General features: G+C 45.3%; 1 protein-coding gene across 1 annotated transcript in view; it reads left to right on the forward strand.

The window, feature by feature from the left end:
- The window catches only part of armc2 (armadillo repeat containing 2), a 100642-nt gene that overhangs the window by 69956 nt on the left and 12589 nt on the right, over positions 1-18097 (forward strand). The window contains exons 13-14 of the mRNA XM_033021967.1: positions 12079-12409; positions 16536-16658. Coding sequence (XP_032877858.1) covers positions 12079-12409; positions 16536-16658 — 454 coding nt within the window. The remainder of the gene's footprint in view (positions 1-12078; positions 12410-16535; positions 16659-18097) is intronic.

The raw sequence follows: 18097 nt of genomic DNA on the forward strand, positions 1-18097 counted from the left end.
TACAAGCTGTCCATAGAATAAGAACGTGTGGGAGACTGGTGGATGGATTTGCCGGCTGCCCTAGGCATCTTCCGCAGTGCGGCAATTTTGTTCATGGCCGCATTTCCCACTTGCCAACAGTCCTTAATGATAGACTAATTGGGTCAAGGTGTATGGGACTACAGTGAATTTGCAAAGGGAGTGCTGTGCATCAGTCGGTTGTTATGGGCATGGTCCTCTTGTATTCCAAATGATGGGGGTCAGCAGCAATTAGAAAAGTGGGGCATAAATAAAACAGAACACAGAACAGGGTGGTCACGGTGGTGCAGCGGTAGAGTTGCTGCCTTACAGCGAATGCTGCGCCGGAGACCCGGGTTCCATCCCGACTACGGGTGCTGTCTGTACCTTCTCCCCGTGATCTGCGTGGGTTTTCTCTGAGAACCTTGGTTTCCTCCCACACTCCAAAGACGTACAGGTTTCTAGGTTAATTGGCTTGGTAAATGTAAAAATTGTCCCTAGTGGGTGTAGGATAGTGTTAGTGTGCAGGGATCACTGGTCAGCACGGACCTAGTTGGCCAAAGGGCCTGTTTCCGCGCAGTATCTCTAAACTAAACTAAACTAAACTAAAGTATAGCACAGGAACAGGCCCTTCAGCCCACAATGTCTGTGCTGAACACGATGCCAAGTTAAACTGATCTCATCTGCCTGTACATGATCCAAACCCCCCCATTCCTTGCACTTCCATGTGCCTATCTAAACTTTCCCCCTCTCACCTTATAGCTATGCCTCTAGTGATGGACATCTTCCACCCTGGGACTAGTTGCCTAATCGAGCAAGATCAACTTGCATGAATCTGGCCCATATCATAAATTTGTCATGTCACAGGAGCAGAATTGGACCATTCCATCATGGCTGATCATTGATAGATACCAAAAGCTGGAGTAACTCAGCAGGACAGGCAGCATCTCTGGAGAGAAGGAATGGGTGACGTTTCGGGTCGGGATCCTTCCTCAGATCTATTTTTCCCTCCCAACCCCATATCCTCCAAACCTTTCCTGTTCGTGTGCATGTCCAAGTGTCTTTCAAAAGTCATTATTGTACCTCCCTCTACCACCTCCTCTGGCAGCTTGTTCCACAAACCCACCACCCTTTGTGTGAAACAATCGCTCCTTGGCTCCTTTTAAATCTTTCCCCTCTCACCTTATACCCACGCCTGCTATTTTTAGGCTTCCCTACCCTGGGAGAATGACTGCGGCTATTCACCTTATCTACGTCCCTCCTGAGTTTATACGCCTCTACAAGGTCACCCATTAGCCTGCTACGCACCTGCATAAATATGATCATGTTTTTACTGCCTCTTTACAAGTCTGGCAAATCTTTATTTCACCCTTTCCAGTTTAATCTTGCTGTGGCTTATGATTGCAAACAAAATGCAGTGTTTAAAATATCATTGTTATGTATAGGAATGTCCTTAACATTGTAGTTGTACAATATGTACTTTGTTCTTTATGAGAAGGCAATATCTATTGATGTGGCTTCAGCAATAGAGTTAACATTAAATGGTTATTTAAATCTGCATACCAACTGTAACATTGCATAAATAGAATAAGGGCAAAGAATATCTTCTGGAACGTATGCATTGTTTTAGACTTCTTCCATTTAATATTAGTTTAGTTTATTTATTTTATTGTCACGTGTACCGAGGTACAGTGAAAAGGATTTGTTGCATGCTATCCAGTCAGCAGAAATCCATACATGATTACAATTGAGCCATTCATAGTGTACAGATACAGTATAAAGGAATAACGTTTAGTGCAAGGTAAAGCCAGCAAAGTCCGATTAAGCTTAGTCCGAGGGTCACCATTGAGGTAGATAGTAGTTCAGCACTGCTCTCTGGTTGTGGCCGGATGATTCAGTTGCCTGATAACAGCTGGGAAGAAACTGTCCCTGAATCTGGAGGTGTGCGTTTTCACACTTCTATTCCCTTTTGCCTGATGGGAGAAGCGGAGTGGCCAGGCAGGGTGAGACTCGTCCTTGATTATGCTGCTGCCCATGCCGAGGCAGCGTGAGGTATAAATGGAGTCAATGGATGCAGGGCCGCCTTAACAGCATTATAGGCCCCCGGACAACTGGGGCCTCGACACTTCCAGTTTCTTTATGCCGAATCAAATATGCCGTCATGCACTTGCGATGTTCTTCTCCGTTTTCACGTTCTACAATAACATTCTACAATACATAGATTAGCATGGGGCCCCTATGCCAGTGGGGCCCCGGGCAACTGCCCAGCGTGCCCATACGTTAAGAAGGCCCTGAATGGAACGGAGGTTGGTTTGTGTGATGCATTCGGGCTGCGTCCACAATTCGCTGCTATTTCTTGCTGTCTTGGACGGAGCTGTTCCCAAACCAAGCTGTGATGCATCCTGATAAAATGCTTTCTATGATGCATCTGTACAAGTTGGTGAGAGTTGTAGGGGACATGACAAACTTCCCAAGCCGTCTAGGTAAGTAGAGGCGTAGGTTCGTTGCTTCAATAAGGGTGGTCCTGTAGTTGTTGGTGATATTGACCTATTGTTCTATACTATATATGTGGGTAGGTCATAATTTCATGACTTTCAAGACCCACATAAGTTTGTATTATTCCTACCACTTGGGTTTCTGCCACCTGATACTAATTGTAGCATGGCCAAGATATGAGAATAATTCCTCTCCGGCTGTGCTGGCTCGAAGGACCGAATGGCCTACTCCTGCACCTATTGTTTATTGTCTAACATTTATACACACTGGAGGTTGAGGGGATACTTGATAGAGGTATATAAATTTATGTGATGCATAGATAGCGTGGTAGACAGTCAGAACCTTTCACCCAGGGTGGAAAATGTACGACACGAGAGGCATTTTGCAAGTTAGGCGGAAGGGTCTGTTTTCATGCTGTATAGCTTTGTATCTCCTTTACTCTATGTTTGGAAGAGAAGGAACTTTCACATTCACACTCTGCCAGCTCAGTGCTTCAGAATTTATCAAAAATGAACTAAATCAATTTTTGAACCACACGAGACATCGCTACAGACACCACAGAATGCATTAAACTTAAGTTAACATCATACATCTAATTCAAGAAGTGGGAACAAAAATAAAGGAAATAAATAGCCATCTCACTGAGGGATTACTTAGTCCAGTTCATTTGGAGGGATGTTTAAGGGACAGAAGTTTAGGGGTAACATGAGGGGGAACTTCTTTACTCAGAGAGTGGTAGCTGTGTGGAATGAGCTTCCAGTGGAAGTGGTGGAGGCAGGTTCGATTTTATCATTTAAAAATAAATTGGATAGGTATATGGATGGGAAAGGAATGGAGGGTTATGGTCTGAGTGCAGGTAGATGGGACTAGGGGAAAATAAGTGTTCGGCACGGACTTGTAGGGCCGAGATGGCCTGTTTCCGTGCTGTAATTGTTATATGGTTATATGTGTCCAAATGAGCCATAATTCCGCTTGCACTCCAGATTTGGACTTTATAGAGTTCATGAAAATACCAATCATGGCTTTACGAGGTTGCTGACTGTTTGAAACTAAACTGCTTCCAGCTTGGGTTCAGTTAAAATATACATGGTAGGATCCCACCAGCAATGTGACTGGGATGGGGAATTAGAAATGCTACAACTAATGTAGGAAAGGCCTAGATAGAGAGGATGTTTCCAGGAGTGGAAGCATCTAGGACCAGAGGTCATAGCCTCAGAATGAAAGGACATATCTTTAGAAGGGAGATGAGGAGGACTTTCTTCAGCCAGAGGGCAGTGAATCTGTGGAGTTCATTACCACAAACGTCTGTGGAGGCCAAGTCATTTTTCAAACGGAGATTGGCAGGTCCTTGTTTAAGAAAGAACTGCAGATTCTGGAAAAATCGTAGGAGGACAGAAATGCTGGAGGAACTCAGCGGGTGAGGCAGCATCTATGGAGAGAAGGAATAGGTGATGCTAGGACGTTAAAGGTTACAGGAAGAAGGCAGGAGAATGGGGTTGAGAGGGAGAAATAGATCAGCCGTGATCGAATGGCAGAGCAAACTCGAAGGGCTGAATGACCTAATTCTGTGCATTTATCTTGTGATCTTGTGAATTATCTATAGGTTTAATTTAGTATTGAGCCAGAAGTAATAAGTTTAAAAAAAAACAAGCCCATTGGAAAATGTTGTGAGAATGCCCTAAAATGGATTCACATTTCTGCTGGTCCAGTTCAACGCAACCGCCCAAGGGAAGAAATGTACCAGTGTCATTTGCTTCCAAAACAGTATGAATCACAGGAGGTAGACAAAAATGCTGGAGAAACTCAGCGGGTGAGGCAGCATCTATGGAGCGAAGGAAATCGCTCCATAGATGCTGCCTCACTCGCTGAGTTTCTCCAGCATTTTTATAGAAACATAGAAACTAGGTGCAGGAGGAGGCCATTCGGCCCTTCGAGCCAGCACCGCCATTCATTGTGATCATGGCTGGTCGTCCCCAATCAATAACCCGTGCCTGCCTTTTTTGTCTACCTTCGATTTTCCAGCATCTGCAGTTCCTTGTTAAACATGAATCACAGGAGGTTTAGTATACAGGACCATCAACTAAGTGTGATGCTGTTCCACTTGGAGAGGCATGAAGATACGATGGTACAAAAGTATCCAAAGAGGTTAAAAGATTCTGAAGAAAGGTCTCGACCCAAAATATCATCTATGCATGTCCTCCAGAGATGCTGCCTGACCGGCTGAATTTATGTTCTAGGAGCAGAATTATGCCATTTGGTCCATCAAGTCTACTCCGCCATTCAATCATGGCTGATCCATCTTTACCTCTCAACCCCATTCTCCTGCCTTCTCCCCATAACCCCTGACACCCACACGAATCAAGAATCTGTCACTCGGCTTTAAAAGTATCCATTGACTTGGCCTCCACAGCCGTCTGTGGCAACAAATTCCACAGATTCACCCTTGCATTCCTTACAATACAATATAGTCTTACAATACAATATAGCTGCTGGTTACTTTGTCAATGGCATTAATGAGATGCTACCTATCATTTCACTATCAGTGCATAATCTACGGCTACATGTTCCACCACTTTCAACCTGAACCCACCACACCTTCCCGTTCACATCCCTTTTTACTTTCCGCAGAGACCGCTCCCTCTGCATCTCCCTCATTCACTCATCCCTTCCCACCCAAACCACCCCCTCTCCAGTTACTTTCCCTTGAAGCCGCAGGAGATGCAACACCTGTCCCTTTACTTCCTGCCTCGCCTCCATCCATGGATTCCAGCAACCCTTCCAGGTGAGTCATAGGTTGACACGCACCTCTTCAAACCTGGTCTACTGCATTCGCTGATCCTGATGTGGCCCCCTTTACATCGGCGAGGCCAAGTGTAGATTAGGCGACCATTTGGCCAAGGCCTGTTGGATCTCCTGGTTGCTTAGCATTTTAACTCCCCTTCCGATTCTCATTGCCAGAGTGAGGCCACATACAAACTGGAGGAACAACACTCCAAAGTAAGGTAGTGTGCCTTAATGACTACCACCCAGTGGCTCTGTCATCTAACAATATGAGCTAGTGGAGAGAGGCCAGGATCGGGGTGATGTGGTCCCTTTTTCGGGTGCCCGTCAGGAGTCTCACTGTGGCGTTTTAGATCAGTTGCAAGCGGGACAGGGAAGATTGGCTGATGCCAGTGTAGAGGGAGTTGCAGTAATCGAGGCGGGAGGAGATAAATGTGTGGATGATCTTTTCGAGGTCATCAAACTGGAGAAATTGTTTTATTTTAGCTATCGTCCGAAGCTGGAAGAAGATACCTTTTACCACGGCATTGACTTGTTTGTCAATTTTCAATGCTGAGTCAAATATCACGCCAAGGTTTTTGACGTGAGGTTTGAGTAGTGGGGTAAGGCTTCCAAGACTGCCTGCTATCAATTTGATTGAGTCCTTGGAGCCGAGAAGGATGACCTCAGACTTACACTCGTTCAGTTGGAGAATGTTTTGGGCCATCCAACACTCTGTATCCTCGAGGCAGTGGATAAGGTTAAGTAGATTTGATTGGTTTTTGGGCTTCAGGGGGAGATAGAGTTGTGTATCGTCTGCGTAGCAATGGAAGGAAATGCCGTGCCTTTGAATGACTTGGCCTAAGGGGAGCATATAGAGGGAGAAGAGAATGGGGCCAAGGATGGAACCTTGTGGAACCCCGCAGCAGAGGCTAGCTGGGGAGGAGAAAGAGTTGCCTATGTTAGTAGAGAAACTCCCACCTTTGAGGTAGGAGATGAACCAGCTCAGGGCAGTGCCATCAATACCAACCCCGTACTGGAGACGGTCAATTAGGATGGTGTGGTCGACAGTATCAAATGCTGCGCTGAGGTTGAGAAGGAGCAGGCAGTCGCCGGGTACTAGGGTACTGCCTGATTCACCTCTACCCCATTGTGGACATTGGGACTTTGTCTCTGGAACTGATGCGCTACAATGCTGAGAACTATATTCTGCACTCTGTACCTTCCCCTTTGCTCCACTTATTGTAGTGAGTTTGACTGTATTATATCTATGTATACGATTATTTGGGTAGCATGCAAAACAAATCTCTTCACTGTATTTTGGCACACGCGACCATAATAAACCTAAACCTACAGGAGGATAAGTCGTTAACCGCGTGCAACTGATACCGCTTAAGAAGGCCACGTTCAAGAATAATCTGTTGGAGTACTTAAGGGAGTGGAACAAGATAAAGCTGAAGGCCTCTCCTTAGCTCTACTGTGACTGTGTGCTTCTTGTTGCTTTCCTTATCTCAGTCATTGCAACACAGGCATACACACACATGCCAGAACAGATTGAGGGGGCTGCTTAAAGTCAGCTGCCACATTTTTGTGTGCTTCACAATCTAATTTCCGTTCAAAAAAAATCAACTCTGCTTCTTATTGAAATTGACCTGCAAAGTGCACAGAAATGTGCAAACTATGGGATTCTGCAGGTTGAATAAGTGTTATTGTGTAGGAAGGAACTGCAGATAGTGTCATAGAGTCATACAGCGTGGAAACAGGTCCTTCGGCCCAATTTGCCCACACTGGCCAACATGCCAATACACTATAGACAATAGACAACAGGCCCTTCAAGCCAGCACCGTCATTCAATGTGATCATGGCTGATCATCCCCAATCAGTACCCCATTCCTGCCTTCTCTCCATATCCCCTGACTCCGCTATCTTTAAGAGCCCTATCTAGGTCTCCTTTGAAGGTATCCAGAGAACCGGCCTCCACCGCCCTCTGAGGCAGAGAATTCCACAGACTCACAACTCTACACTAGTCCCACTTGCCTGCATTTGTCCCATATCCCCCTAAACCCATCCCATCCATGTATCTCTCTAAATATTTCTTAAATTTGCGATTGTACCTGCCGCAACTACCTCCTCCGGCACCCTACCACCCTTTGTGTGAAAAAGATGCAGGTTTTACACCAAAGATAGGCACAAAATGCTGGGGTGACTCAGCGGGCCAAGCAGCATCTCTTGAGAAAAGGAATAGGTGAACTCTCGGGACGAGACCCTTCTTCAAACTTCTTCAGTCTTATTGTACTTGCCCCATTTTCCTATCTCCAGTTCCTCCCCCCTCACTCCTCCCCCCCCTCTACTTTCAGTCTGAAGAGGGGTCTCGACCTGAAATGTCTCTCCAGAGATGCTGCCTGTCCCGCTGAGTTACTCCAGCATTTAGTGTCTATCTTCAGTGTAAACCAGCATCTGCAGATTCTTCCTACACAATAACACTATTCAACCTGCAGAAACCCCAACTTTGCACATTTTTGTTTTCATTGGGTCAGAGATGCTACCTGACTCCAGCACTTTGTGAGTCTCAAGAACATAACGAGTTCATTTTGAACAAACAAAATAAATGTGCACATATTGTAACTTTGCAACCAACCTTGGACATCTGAAGATCCAAATGCAAGATTGTTTTGTCAGCCGAGATAGCTGAGAACCAACTGGTTAATAATTTTGGCTTAACTCAGCAAATTCAACTTGTCTCTGAATCAGAAGGTCATGGCTTTAGTCCAAGAACCGATCACATGATCGAGGCTTGGCTGTGGTATGATTCTTGGTTTTATGTGTAAGATCTTAGGCTAGAGTACGGTGACTTCTGCAGCTGAATATAAAAGAGCTAATTTGAAAAGGAGCAGAAGATTCTCAATCCCTGCCTCAATCAACAGCAACAAAAGCAGATCCATTTCATAGAATGTAGAAAAATACAGCACAGGATCAGGCCCGTCAGCCTACGATATTTGTCCACATTGCTCCATTCCCCATGTGTCCATGTGCCTATCTAAAAGTCTCGTAAATGCCTCATTTTGGTTAGTTCAGAGATACTGCGCAGAAACAGGCCCTTCGGCCCACCAAGTCCATACCAACCGGTGATCCACACACACTAATGCTATCGTACACATACTAGGGACTTTTTCTCACAGAGAGTGGTGAGCCTGTGGAATTCTCTGCCTCAGAGGGTGGCAGAGGCGGGTTCTCTGGATGCTTTCAAGAGAGAGCTAGATAGGGCTCTTAAAAATAGAGGAGTCAGGGGATATGGGGAGAAGGCAGGAACGGGGGATGATCAGCCATGATCACATTGAATGGCGGTGCTGGCTCGAAGGGCCAAATGGCCTACTCCTGCACCTATTGTCTATTGACAATTTACAATTTTACTAAGCCAATTAACCAACAAGCCTGCACATCTTTGGAGTGTAGGAGGACAGCCATTCAATATGATCATGGCTGATCATCTAAAATCAGTACCCCGTTCCTGCTTTCTCCCCATAATCCCTTGATGCCGTTAACCCTAAGAGCTAAATCTAACTCTCTCTTGATAACATCCAGTGAACTGGCCTCCGCTGCCTTCTGTGTTAGAGAATTCCACAGATTCACAAGTCTCTGGGTGAAAAAGTTTTTCCTCATCTCAGTCCGAAATGGCCTACCCCTTATTCTTACGCTGTGACCCCTAGTTCTGGACTCCCCCAATATCGGCAACATTTTTCCTGCATCTAGCCTGTCTAATCCCTTAAGAATTTTATATGTTTCTGTAAGATATCCTTTCATCCTTCTAAAGTCAAATGAATATAAGCCCAGTCGACCCATTCTTTCATCAGACCACACCTGGAGTATTGTGTGCAGTTTTGGTCCCCTAATTTGAGGAAGGACATTATTGCTATTGAAGGAGTGCAGCGTAGGTTTAATTCCCGGGATGGTGGGACTGTCATATGCTGAGAGAATGGAGCGGCTGGGCTTGTATGCTCTGGAGTTTAGAAGGATGAGTGGGAATCCTATTGAAACATATAAGATTAATAAGGGTTTGTACATGCTAGCGGCAGGAAACATGTTCCCGATGCTGAGGGAGTCCAGAACCAGGGGCCACAGTTTAAGATTAAAGGGTAAGCCATTTAGAACGGAGATGAGGAAACACTTTTTCACACGGAGAGTTGTAAGTCTGTGGAATTCTCTGCCTCAGTGGGCGGTGGAGGCCGGTTCTCTGGATACTTTCAAAGCTAGATAGGTCTCTTAAACATAGCGGAGTCAGGGGATATGGGGAGAAGGCAGGAACGGGGATGATTGCATTTCGTTGTCTCTGTACTGTACACTGACAATGACAATTAAAATTGAATCTGAATCTGAATTGGGGATGATCAGCCATGATCACATTGAATGGCGGTGCTGACTAGAAGGGCCGAATGTACTACTCCTGCACCTATTGTCTATTGTCTATTGTATATTTTGATCCACTTAGTAAGGTTGGTGACGAGATCAATTTCAAACCTGCCTGATCAGTTTTTGTTTTGCATTAGAAGTATTGATCACTTTGGGCCATGGGTGATCAGAGTGTCAATGAACTGTATACATGGAATCAGACACAGGAAGGTCATTGAATCCAGGCATCCTTCCAGGCATGGCTTTCCAATATTGTTCCAATAATGTAGTCGACTTGATGGGTCAAATGGCCTAATTCTGCTCCTTAAAATTGTGAATTATCATTCCAACTTCCCCACCATTGGCTTCATCTACACTTCACGTTGCCTCAGAAGAACAGGCAACATAATCAAAGGCAGACATAAAAGTGCTGGAGTAACTCAGCAGGACAGGCAGCATCTCTGGAGAGAAGGAATGAGTGACGTTTCGGGTCGAGGCCCTTCTTCAGACTGAGAGTCAGGGGAGAGGGAAATGAAAGATATGGAAGGGTAAAGTATCACTCCCGCTATTCCGTGAATTAACCTGGTGAACCTACGCTGCACTCCCTCAATAGCAATAATGTCCTTCCTCAAATTAGACCAAAATTGCACACAATACTCCAGGTGCGGTCTCACCAGGGCCCTGTACAAATGCAGTAGGACCTCCTTGCTCCTAAACTCAAATCCTCTCACTATGAAGGCCAACATGTCATTCGCTTTCTTCCCTGCCTTCTGTACCTGCATGCTTACTTTCAGTGACTGATGTACAAGCACACCCAGGTCTTGATGCACCTCCCCTTCTCCTAATCTGACACCATTCGGATAATAATCTGCCTTTTTGTTTTTGCCACCGAAGTGGATAACCTCACATTTATCCACATTATACTGCATCTGCCATGCATCTGCCCACTAACTCAACCTGTCCAAGTCATCCTGCAGCTTCATAGCATCCTGATCGCAGCTCACACTGCCACCCAGCTTTGTGTCATCTGCAAACTTGGAGATGTTACATTTAATTCCCTTGGCCAAATCGTTAATATATATTGTAAATAACTGGGGTCTAAACATTGCGGTACCCCATTAGTCGCTGCCTGCCATTCTGAAAATAACCCGTTAATTCCTACTCTTTGCTTCCTGTCTGCCCACCAGTTGTCTATCCATGTCAATACTCTACCCCCAATACCATGTGCTCTAATTTTGCACACTAATCTCTTGTCAAAAGCTTTTTGAAAGTCCAGATACACCACATCCACTGGCTCACCCTTATCCATTCCTTGATCATGTGCAGGCAAAGGAGATTGGTTTATCATGACATCATTGTTGGTACAAACATTGTGGGCCGAAGGGCCTGTTCCTGTGCTGTACTTTTCTATGTTCTATGTTCTAATCTACTTCATTGACTGAAGTGCAGGAAGTTTTCAAATTATTCTAGACCAACTGGGACCCATTGGGCCCAGACCCCCAACGCGGGGGGGAAGGGTGCGGCATCGGCGTTCCCCCTGGGGGGGGGAAGTGGGTTAGGTGGATGGTGGGGTTGATGAGAGTTCCCCCCTCCCTGATCGGCCCTCCCCACTCCCTGCCTTGTGCCCAAACACCGGGATCGTGGGACAAAAATGCAACCAGTACGATGAGCAGCCCCTTCAGATATTGGTAGAGGGGCAGCAACCTCATTACCATTGGCAACGTCCCATTGTGACGTCATTGCGCAGTTGGCAGCCAACTTGAGAGTCCATTGTTACCGTTGGCAACATCCCATTATGATGTCATAGTAGCAGCTGGCAACCAGCTTGAGAGCCCATTGTGATTGGTGCATTGTGACATCATCACTGTGAGAAAGCTGGAAGCCGTCTGTGGGAAGGCGGTTTTGGCTGTTTTAAAAATTTCAACGGTTAATAACTTTGGAAATATAGGTGGCAATGTGGCGGGAAGATGTTTATCGTCACCAGGGGGGAAATGTGAGTAGGATGTGTGAAAATGGGAAGGCTGTGGTCTTGCGTTTTGAAGAAGATAGGAATTAACCAGATTGGCACACACACATAAACAAGACGAAGACTTTTAGTTATATAGAGATTTAGATACTAGGCTTCCAAATTGGATTTACAATTGATTTTAACAGTGTGCAAATTTAATATATATTCTAAACACAAAGTGCTGGAGTAACAGCGGGACAGGCAGCATCTCTGGAGAACATGGATAGGTAACGTTTCGGGTCAACACCCTTCTTCAGACCCGAAATGTCACCCATTCCTTCTATCCAGAGATGCTGCCTGTTCCGCTGAGTTACTCCAGCATTTTGTGTCCATCTTCGGTGTAAACGAGCATCTGCAGTTCCTTCCTACATATTTATTATTAAGTTGTCACAATTCACACCATCACAATGTGTTTCTTTTTCACTTTCCAGGATTTAATAGTCCGTGTTGTCTTCATTTTGGGAAATATGACTGCAAAGAACAATAATGCAAGAGAGGAGTTGTATAAACAGGAGAACAGTGTGGAAACGTTATTGACTTTGTTCCAAATATATCATGAGCTAAATATTAAGAGAAAACTCACTCCACCACTGACTCAGAGCGAAAAAGGAATGACTGAATCCAAAAGCCAGAAACCTTCTGAGGTGGAAGATGTCTTGATAAAGTTGATCAGAGTGATTGCCAATCTATCTATAAACAGCGAGGTCGGCTCTGCACTCTCTGGAAACTGGACCTGTGTGGAACTGCTCATTAAAGTATTAGGTTGGTATGCAGTCATTTTATGCCGATATATGAATAAGTAAATGTTTAAAAAGCACTTACCTGCTTCAATACAGACAATAAGAGTTATTTTAGAATTACCTATGGACTCAGGCGACTATTTGCATGTTAGCCATAGAAGCAGATCTACAATCACATATTACAATCGTTCCTCGCTCTTAAATCCCTATTCGAACCGCAACATTTCTTACTAACTATAACACTGAACAGTATTCCCTTATCATGTATCTGTGCACTGTAAATGGCTCGATTGTAACCATGTATTGTCTTTCCGCTGACTGGTTACCACGCAACAAAAGCTTTTCACTGTACTGAACTGAGCTTTTGCAAGTAAAACGTATTGTATAATGAAAAGATCATATGGTAGATAATGAAGTTGAGATTATCTAAATCCTGTTTCAGTTTTTGGAAAGTAAGTAATGAATAATAATAATAATAATGGATGGGATTTATATAGCGCCTTTCTAATACTCAAGGCGCTTTACATCGCATTATTCATTCACTCCTCAGTCACACTCGGTGGTGGTAAGCTACTTCTGTAGCCACAGCTGCCCTGGGGCAGACTGACGGAAGCGTGGCTGCCATTCTGCGCCTACGGCCCCTCCGACCACCACCAATCACTCACATTCACACACAGGCAAAGGTGGGTGAAGTGTCTTGCCCAAGGACACAACGACAGTATGCACTCCAAGCGGGATTCGAACCGGCTACCTTCCTGTTGCCAGCCGAACACTTAGCCCATTGTGCCATCTGTCGTCCCAGAATACTGCACAGTGGTGCGGTGAGTAGATCTGCTGCCTCACAGCGCCAGAGACCTGTTCAATCCTGACTTCAGGTGCTGTCTGTGTGTAGTTTGCACGATCTCCCTGTGACCACATGGAAATCCTTTTTAGGTTAATTGGCCTCTATAAAATTGAAGATGGACACAAACTGCTGATGCAACTCAGTGGGTCAGGCAGTGGCTCTCTCGAGAAAAGGAGCAGGCAACGTTTCAGGTCAGAACCCTTCCGCAGACTGAAATAGTCTATTCCTGTCAAATTACCCCCAGTGTGTAGGGAGTGCATGGAAAAATGGGAATAGCATAGAACGTGTGTGAACAGGTAATCGATGGTCAGCATGGACTCAGTGGGCTGAAGAGCTAGATGCAGGAAGATTGTTCCCGATGTTGGGGAAGTCCAGAACAAGGGGTCACAGTTTAAGGATAAGGGGGAAATCTTTTAGGACCGAGATGAGAAAAACATTTTTCACACAGAGAGTGGTGAATCTGTGGAATTCTCTGCCACAGAAGGTAGTTGAGGCCACAGTTCATTGGCTATATTTAAGAGTGAGTTAGATGTGGCCCTTGTGGCTAAAGGGATCAGGGGGTATGGAGAGAAGGCAGGTACAGGATACTGAGTTGGATGATCAGCCATGATCATATTGAATGGCGGTGCAGGCTCGAAGGGCCGATGGCCTACTCCTGCACCTATTTTCTATGTTTCTAAGAGCCTGTTTCCATGCTGTAGCTTAAACCAAAAATACATTTTTCTTAGCAATTTACATATCATTTGAAACCTTGTGACACTCTTGAATATGTTTACAATTCAAATTGTGGATTATGTTGCTGCCATGACTAAACTCTTCCTTGGAGTTTTATTGACATGTCCATGAGTATGAAGCCCAGTTTACAAAGCTGTGGCTGTTACGTCTGCCTTGTTTTTAAAAGTAGTTTTTCAAATTATTTTTATATTTCTGAACTTGCGAGGTTCTGGGATTGCAAAGAGTATAAATCACAATTCTATTCAAGTGAGATTGGCGTTGTACTTTGCTCCACACTAACTTGGTTCAATGCCAATGCAAACTGGGAGGAACAGCACCTCACCTGTAGTTTACAACCTAATGGTAGGAACATTGAATTCTCCAATTTTAGGGAACTAAACCTACAAAGACCCTTCCTTCCTTCTCCCGCACCTAGAAGCTCACCCCTTTCTCCCCTAAACCCTCCCCTTTCCACTTATTCCAGCTGAGGATGTGCTGCCGTTGGAGAGGGTCCAGAGGAGGTTTACGAGAATTCTCCCAGCGTTGATTGGGTTAACATATGATGAGCGTTTGACGGCACCGGGCCTGTAGAAACATAGAAAACCTAGAAAAATAGGTGCAGGTGTAGGCCATTCGGCCCTTTGAGCCAGCACCGCCATTTAATATGATCATGGATGATCTTCTAAAATCAGTACCCCGTTCCTGCCAGTCGCTCATTCCTTCTCTCCAGAGATGCTGCCTCACCCACTGAGTTACCCCAGCATTTTGCGCCTACCTCCCCCACTCACATGTATCCACCTATCACTCGTCAGGCTATGTTCCCCCTCTCTTCTTTTCCAACTTTCGCCACCCCCACCACAGTCAGTCTGAAGAAGTGTCCCAACCCGAAATGTTACCTGTCTAGGCTCTCCAGAGATGTCGCTGAGTTACTCCACCACTTTGTGTATTTTTATGTGAACTAGCATCTGCAGTTTGTATCTACCAAATCATTGCTCTGGTTTTGGATGGAAAAGGTATTCAGAGGTTACAGACTTGTTTCTTTGTAAGGCATTTAACACAGTTTGAGACCAAGAACACAAGCACTTGATTCACAGGGGCTTGGAAGCCCAAATGCTGCAAGATGAGTAATAATTGCAACAAGACTTCTTTCCTGCTTACTCAAATCTTGTAACAAAAGGTCAACGTGCTATTTTTCATCTACCTACTTCCTACACCTACGCATTAGCTTGATATAAAACATCTACAAGTTCCTAAAACATCAACATTACCCATTCTCTTACTATTTAAAATATATTCTGCTTTTCTATTTTGAGAACTTTGTCTTTACATTTTCCTACACTATATTGCACCTGCCACTGACAAGGCTGGTTGGTATCCTCTTGTTGGCATCCAGGCTTCTAGGTCTACACACAAAGTGCTGGTGACTTCAGCAGGTCAGGCAGCACCTGTAGAGGGTATGGACAGATGATCTTTTGGGATGGAACCTTTCTTCAAACTTGGACCTTAGGGCGGCATGGTGGCGCAGTGGTAGATCTGCTGCCTTACAATGCCAGAGACCCGGGTTTGATCCTGACTATGGGTGCTGTCTGTATGGAGTTTGTAACTTCTCCCTGTGACCGCGTTGGTTTTCTCCGGGTGCTCTGGTTTCCGAAGACGTACAGATTTGTAGGTTAATTGGTTTCTGTAAACTGTCCCTAGTGTGTAGGATAGAACTAGTGTACGGGGTGATCGGTGGTCAGCGTGGACTCGGTGGCACGAAGGGCCTGTTTGCACGATGTACTCTGAAGTAGCCCTAATTAAGTTCTGCCAGCACTTTGTGTTTTGTTCAAGATCCTGTTCCTTCTGTCTCCAGATATGAAGTTTGTAGGAGTCTGCAGGTCTGTAGGCCTGTCCCACTTATGTGATTTATAGAAACATAGAAACATAGAAACATAGAAACATAGAAAATAGGTGCAGGAGTAGGCCATTCGGCCCTTCGAGCCTGCACCGCCATTCAATATGATCATGGTGATCATCCAACTCAGTATCCTGTACCTGCCTTCTCTCCATACCCCCTGATCCCTTTAGCCATAAGGGCCACATCTAACTCCCTCTTAAATATAGCCAATGAACTGGCCTCAACTACTTTCTGTGGCAGAGAATTCTACAGATTCACCACTCTCTGTGTGGAAAAAAAAATTCTCATCTCGGTCCAAAAATTCTCATCTCGGTCCAAAAATTCTCATCTCGGTCCCCCTTATCCTTAAACTGTGACCCCTTGTTCTGGACTTCCCCAACATCGGGAACAATCTTCTTGCATCTAGCCTGTCCAACCCCTTAAGAATTATGTACGTTTCTATACGTTTTGTCATTACGCGACACGTCGCCTATATGGTCGTGAGTAGTCACCCAAAGAGTCACACCTTCTTCTGGTCACCGCTGGATTTTCAACATTTTGAAAAATTTTGGCGACCTGCTTGCGACTATGACGGGTGCCGGCAGTCGCCGAAAAAATCGCGTAAGTGGGACAGGCCCTTTAAGATTGAGGGCAATTTCTCGATTGTTTAGAACAAATCATAACCATATTTTATAATTTTTGTTTTGCAACTAGAATCAAACAAGGTTGAAGAATGTGAAGAGCTGATGATGAATGCGGCCGCAACAATTAATAACCTGTCTTACTATCAAGTCAAGAAATCTGCTATCAGGACCAGGCAGCTGCATATCGCAGAATGTATGTCCATTACTCTAGTGTGGCTCCATCTATCACTGTGCTTTCTGTCAGAATTAAAAGGCACTTCAAGTTGTCTGATTGTCGGCACAAACATTGTGGGCCATAGGGCCCAATCCTGTGCTGTACTGTTCTATGTTCCATCGAGGTGAACACCATTTCAATTGCAGATGACACTACCTTGCACAACTACCCTATAAAGAATTTAAGAAGGAACTGCAGATGCTGGAAAATCAATTCTTCCCTTCCCTCCCGCACCACCCTCTCCCCGGGCACTTTCCCTTGCAACCGCAAGAGATGCTACACCTGTCGCTTTACCTCCCCCCTCGACTCCACCCAAGCAGTCGTTCCAGGTGCAACAGAGGTTCACCTGCATCTCCGCTAACTTCATCTTTTGCATCCGCTGCTCTAGATATCAGCTGGTCTACAACGGTGAGATCAAGCGTAGGCTTGGCGATCGCTTCGCCGAACACCTCCGCTCGGTCCGCATTAACTAACCTGATCTCCCGTTGGCTCAGCACTTCAACTCCCCCTCCCATTCTGAATCCGACCTTTCTGTCCTGGGCCTCCTCCATGGCCAGAGTGAGTCCCACCGTAAATTGGAGGAGCAGCACCTCATTTGGTCAGTCTTGGGCAGTCTGCACCCTTGCTGTCTCCTCCCCTTCCCAGCTCGCCCTCAGCCCTCCGGCTCCTCCTCAACCTTTTTCCTTTTTTCCGTTCTTCTCCCCATCCCTTCCCCCACCCTACATCAGTCTGAAGAAGGGTTTTGGCCCAAAACGTTGCCTATTTCCTTCGCTCCTTAGATGATGCTGCACCCGTTGAGTTTCTCCAGCACTTTTGTCTACCTACCCTATAAAGAAGATAGACACAAAAAGCTGGAGTAACTCAGCGGGTCAGGCAGCATCTCTGGAGAAAAGGAATGGGTGACGTTTCGGGTCAAGACCCTTCTTCAGACAGGGGAAAGGGAAACGACGGATGTAGATGGTGATGTAGAGAGATGTAGAACAAATGAATAAAATAAGATAGACACAAAATGCTGGAGTAACTCAGCGGGACAGGCAGCATCTCTGGAGAGAAGGAAAGGCTGACGTTTTGGGTCAAAACATTTCTTCAGACTGGTTCCGTCATACCAGCTTCAAAGTCGTCTTGTTGAGTCCCATTATCTGTAACTCATTCTAACCCACAAACGTCGCCCATTCCTTCTCTCCAGAGATGCTGCCTATCCCGCTGAGTTACTCCAGCATTTTGAGTCTATCTTTGGTTTAAACCGTCATCTGCAGTTCCTTCCTACAAATGAATGAAAGATATGCAAAAAAGTAATGATGATTCAGGAAACAGGCCATTGTTTGCTGTGGGTAGACACAAAATGTTGCAGTAATTCAGTGGATGAGGCTAGGTGAGAATGAGTCTCCACAAGATAACTTTGAAGCTGGTATGACTTG

Source organism: Amblyraja radiata, chromosome 5, assembly GCF_010909765.2.
Source record: "Amblyraja radiata isolate CabotCenter1 chromosome 5, sAmbRad1.1.pri, whole genome shotgun sequence".
Lineage (NCBI taxonomy): Eukaryota > Metazoa > Chordata > Chondrichthyes > Rajiformes > Rajidae > Amblyraja > Amblyraja radiata.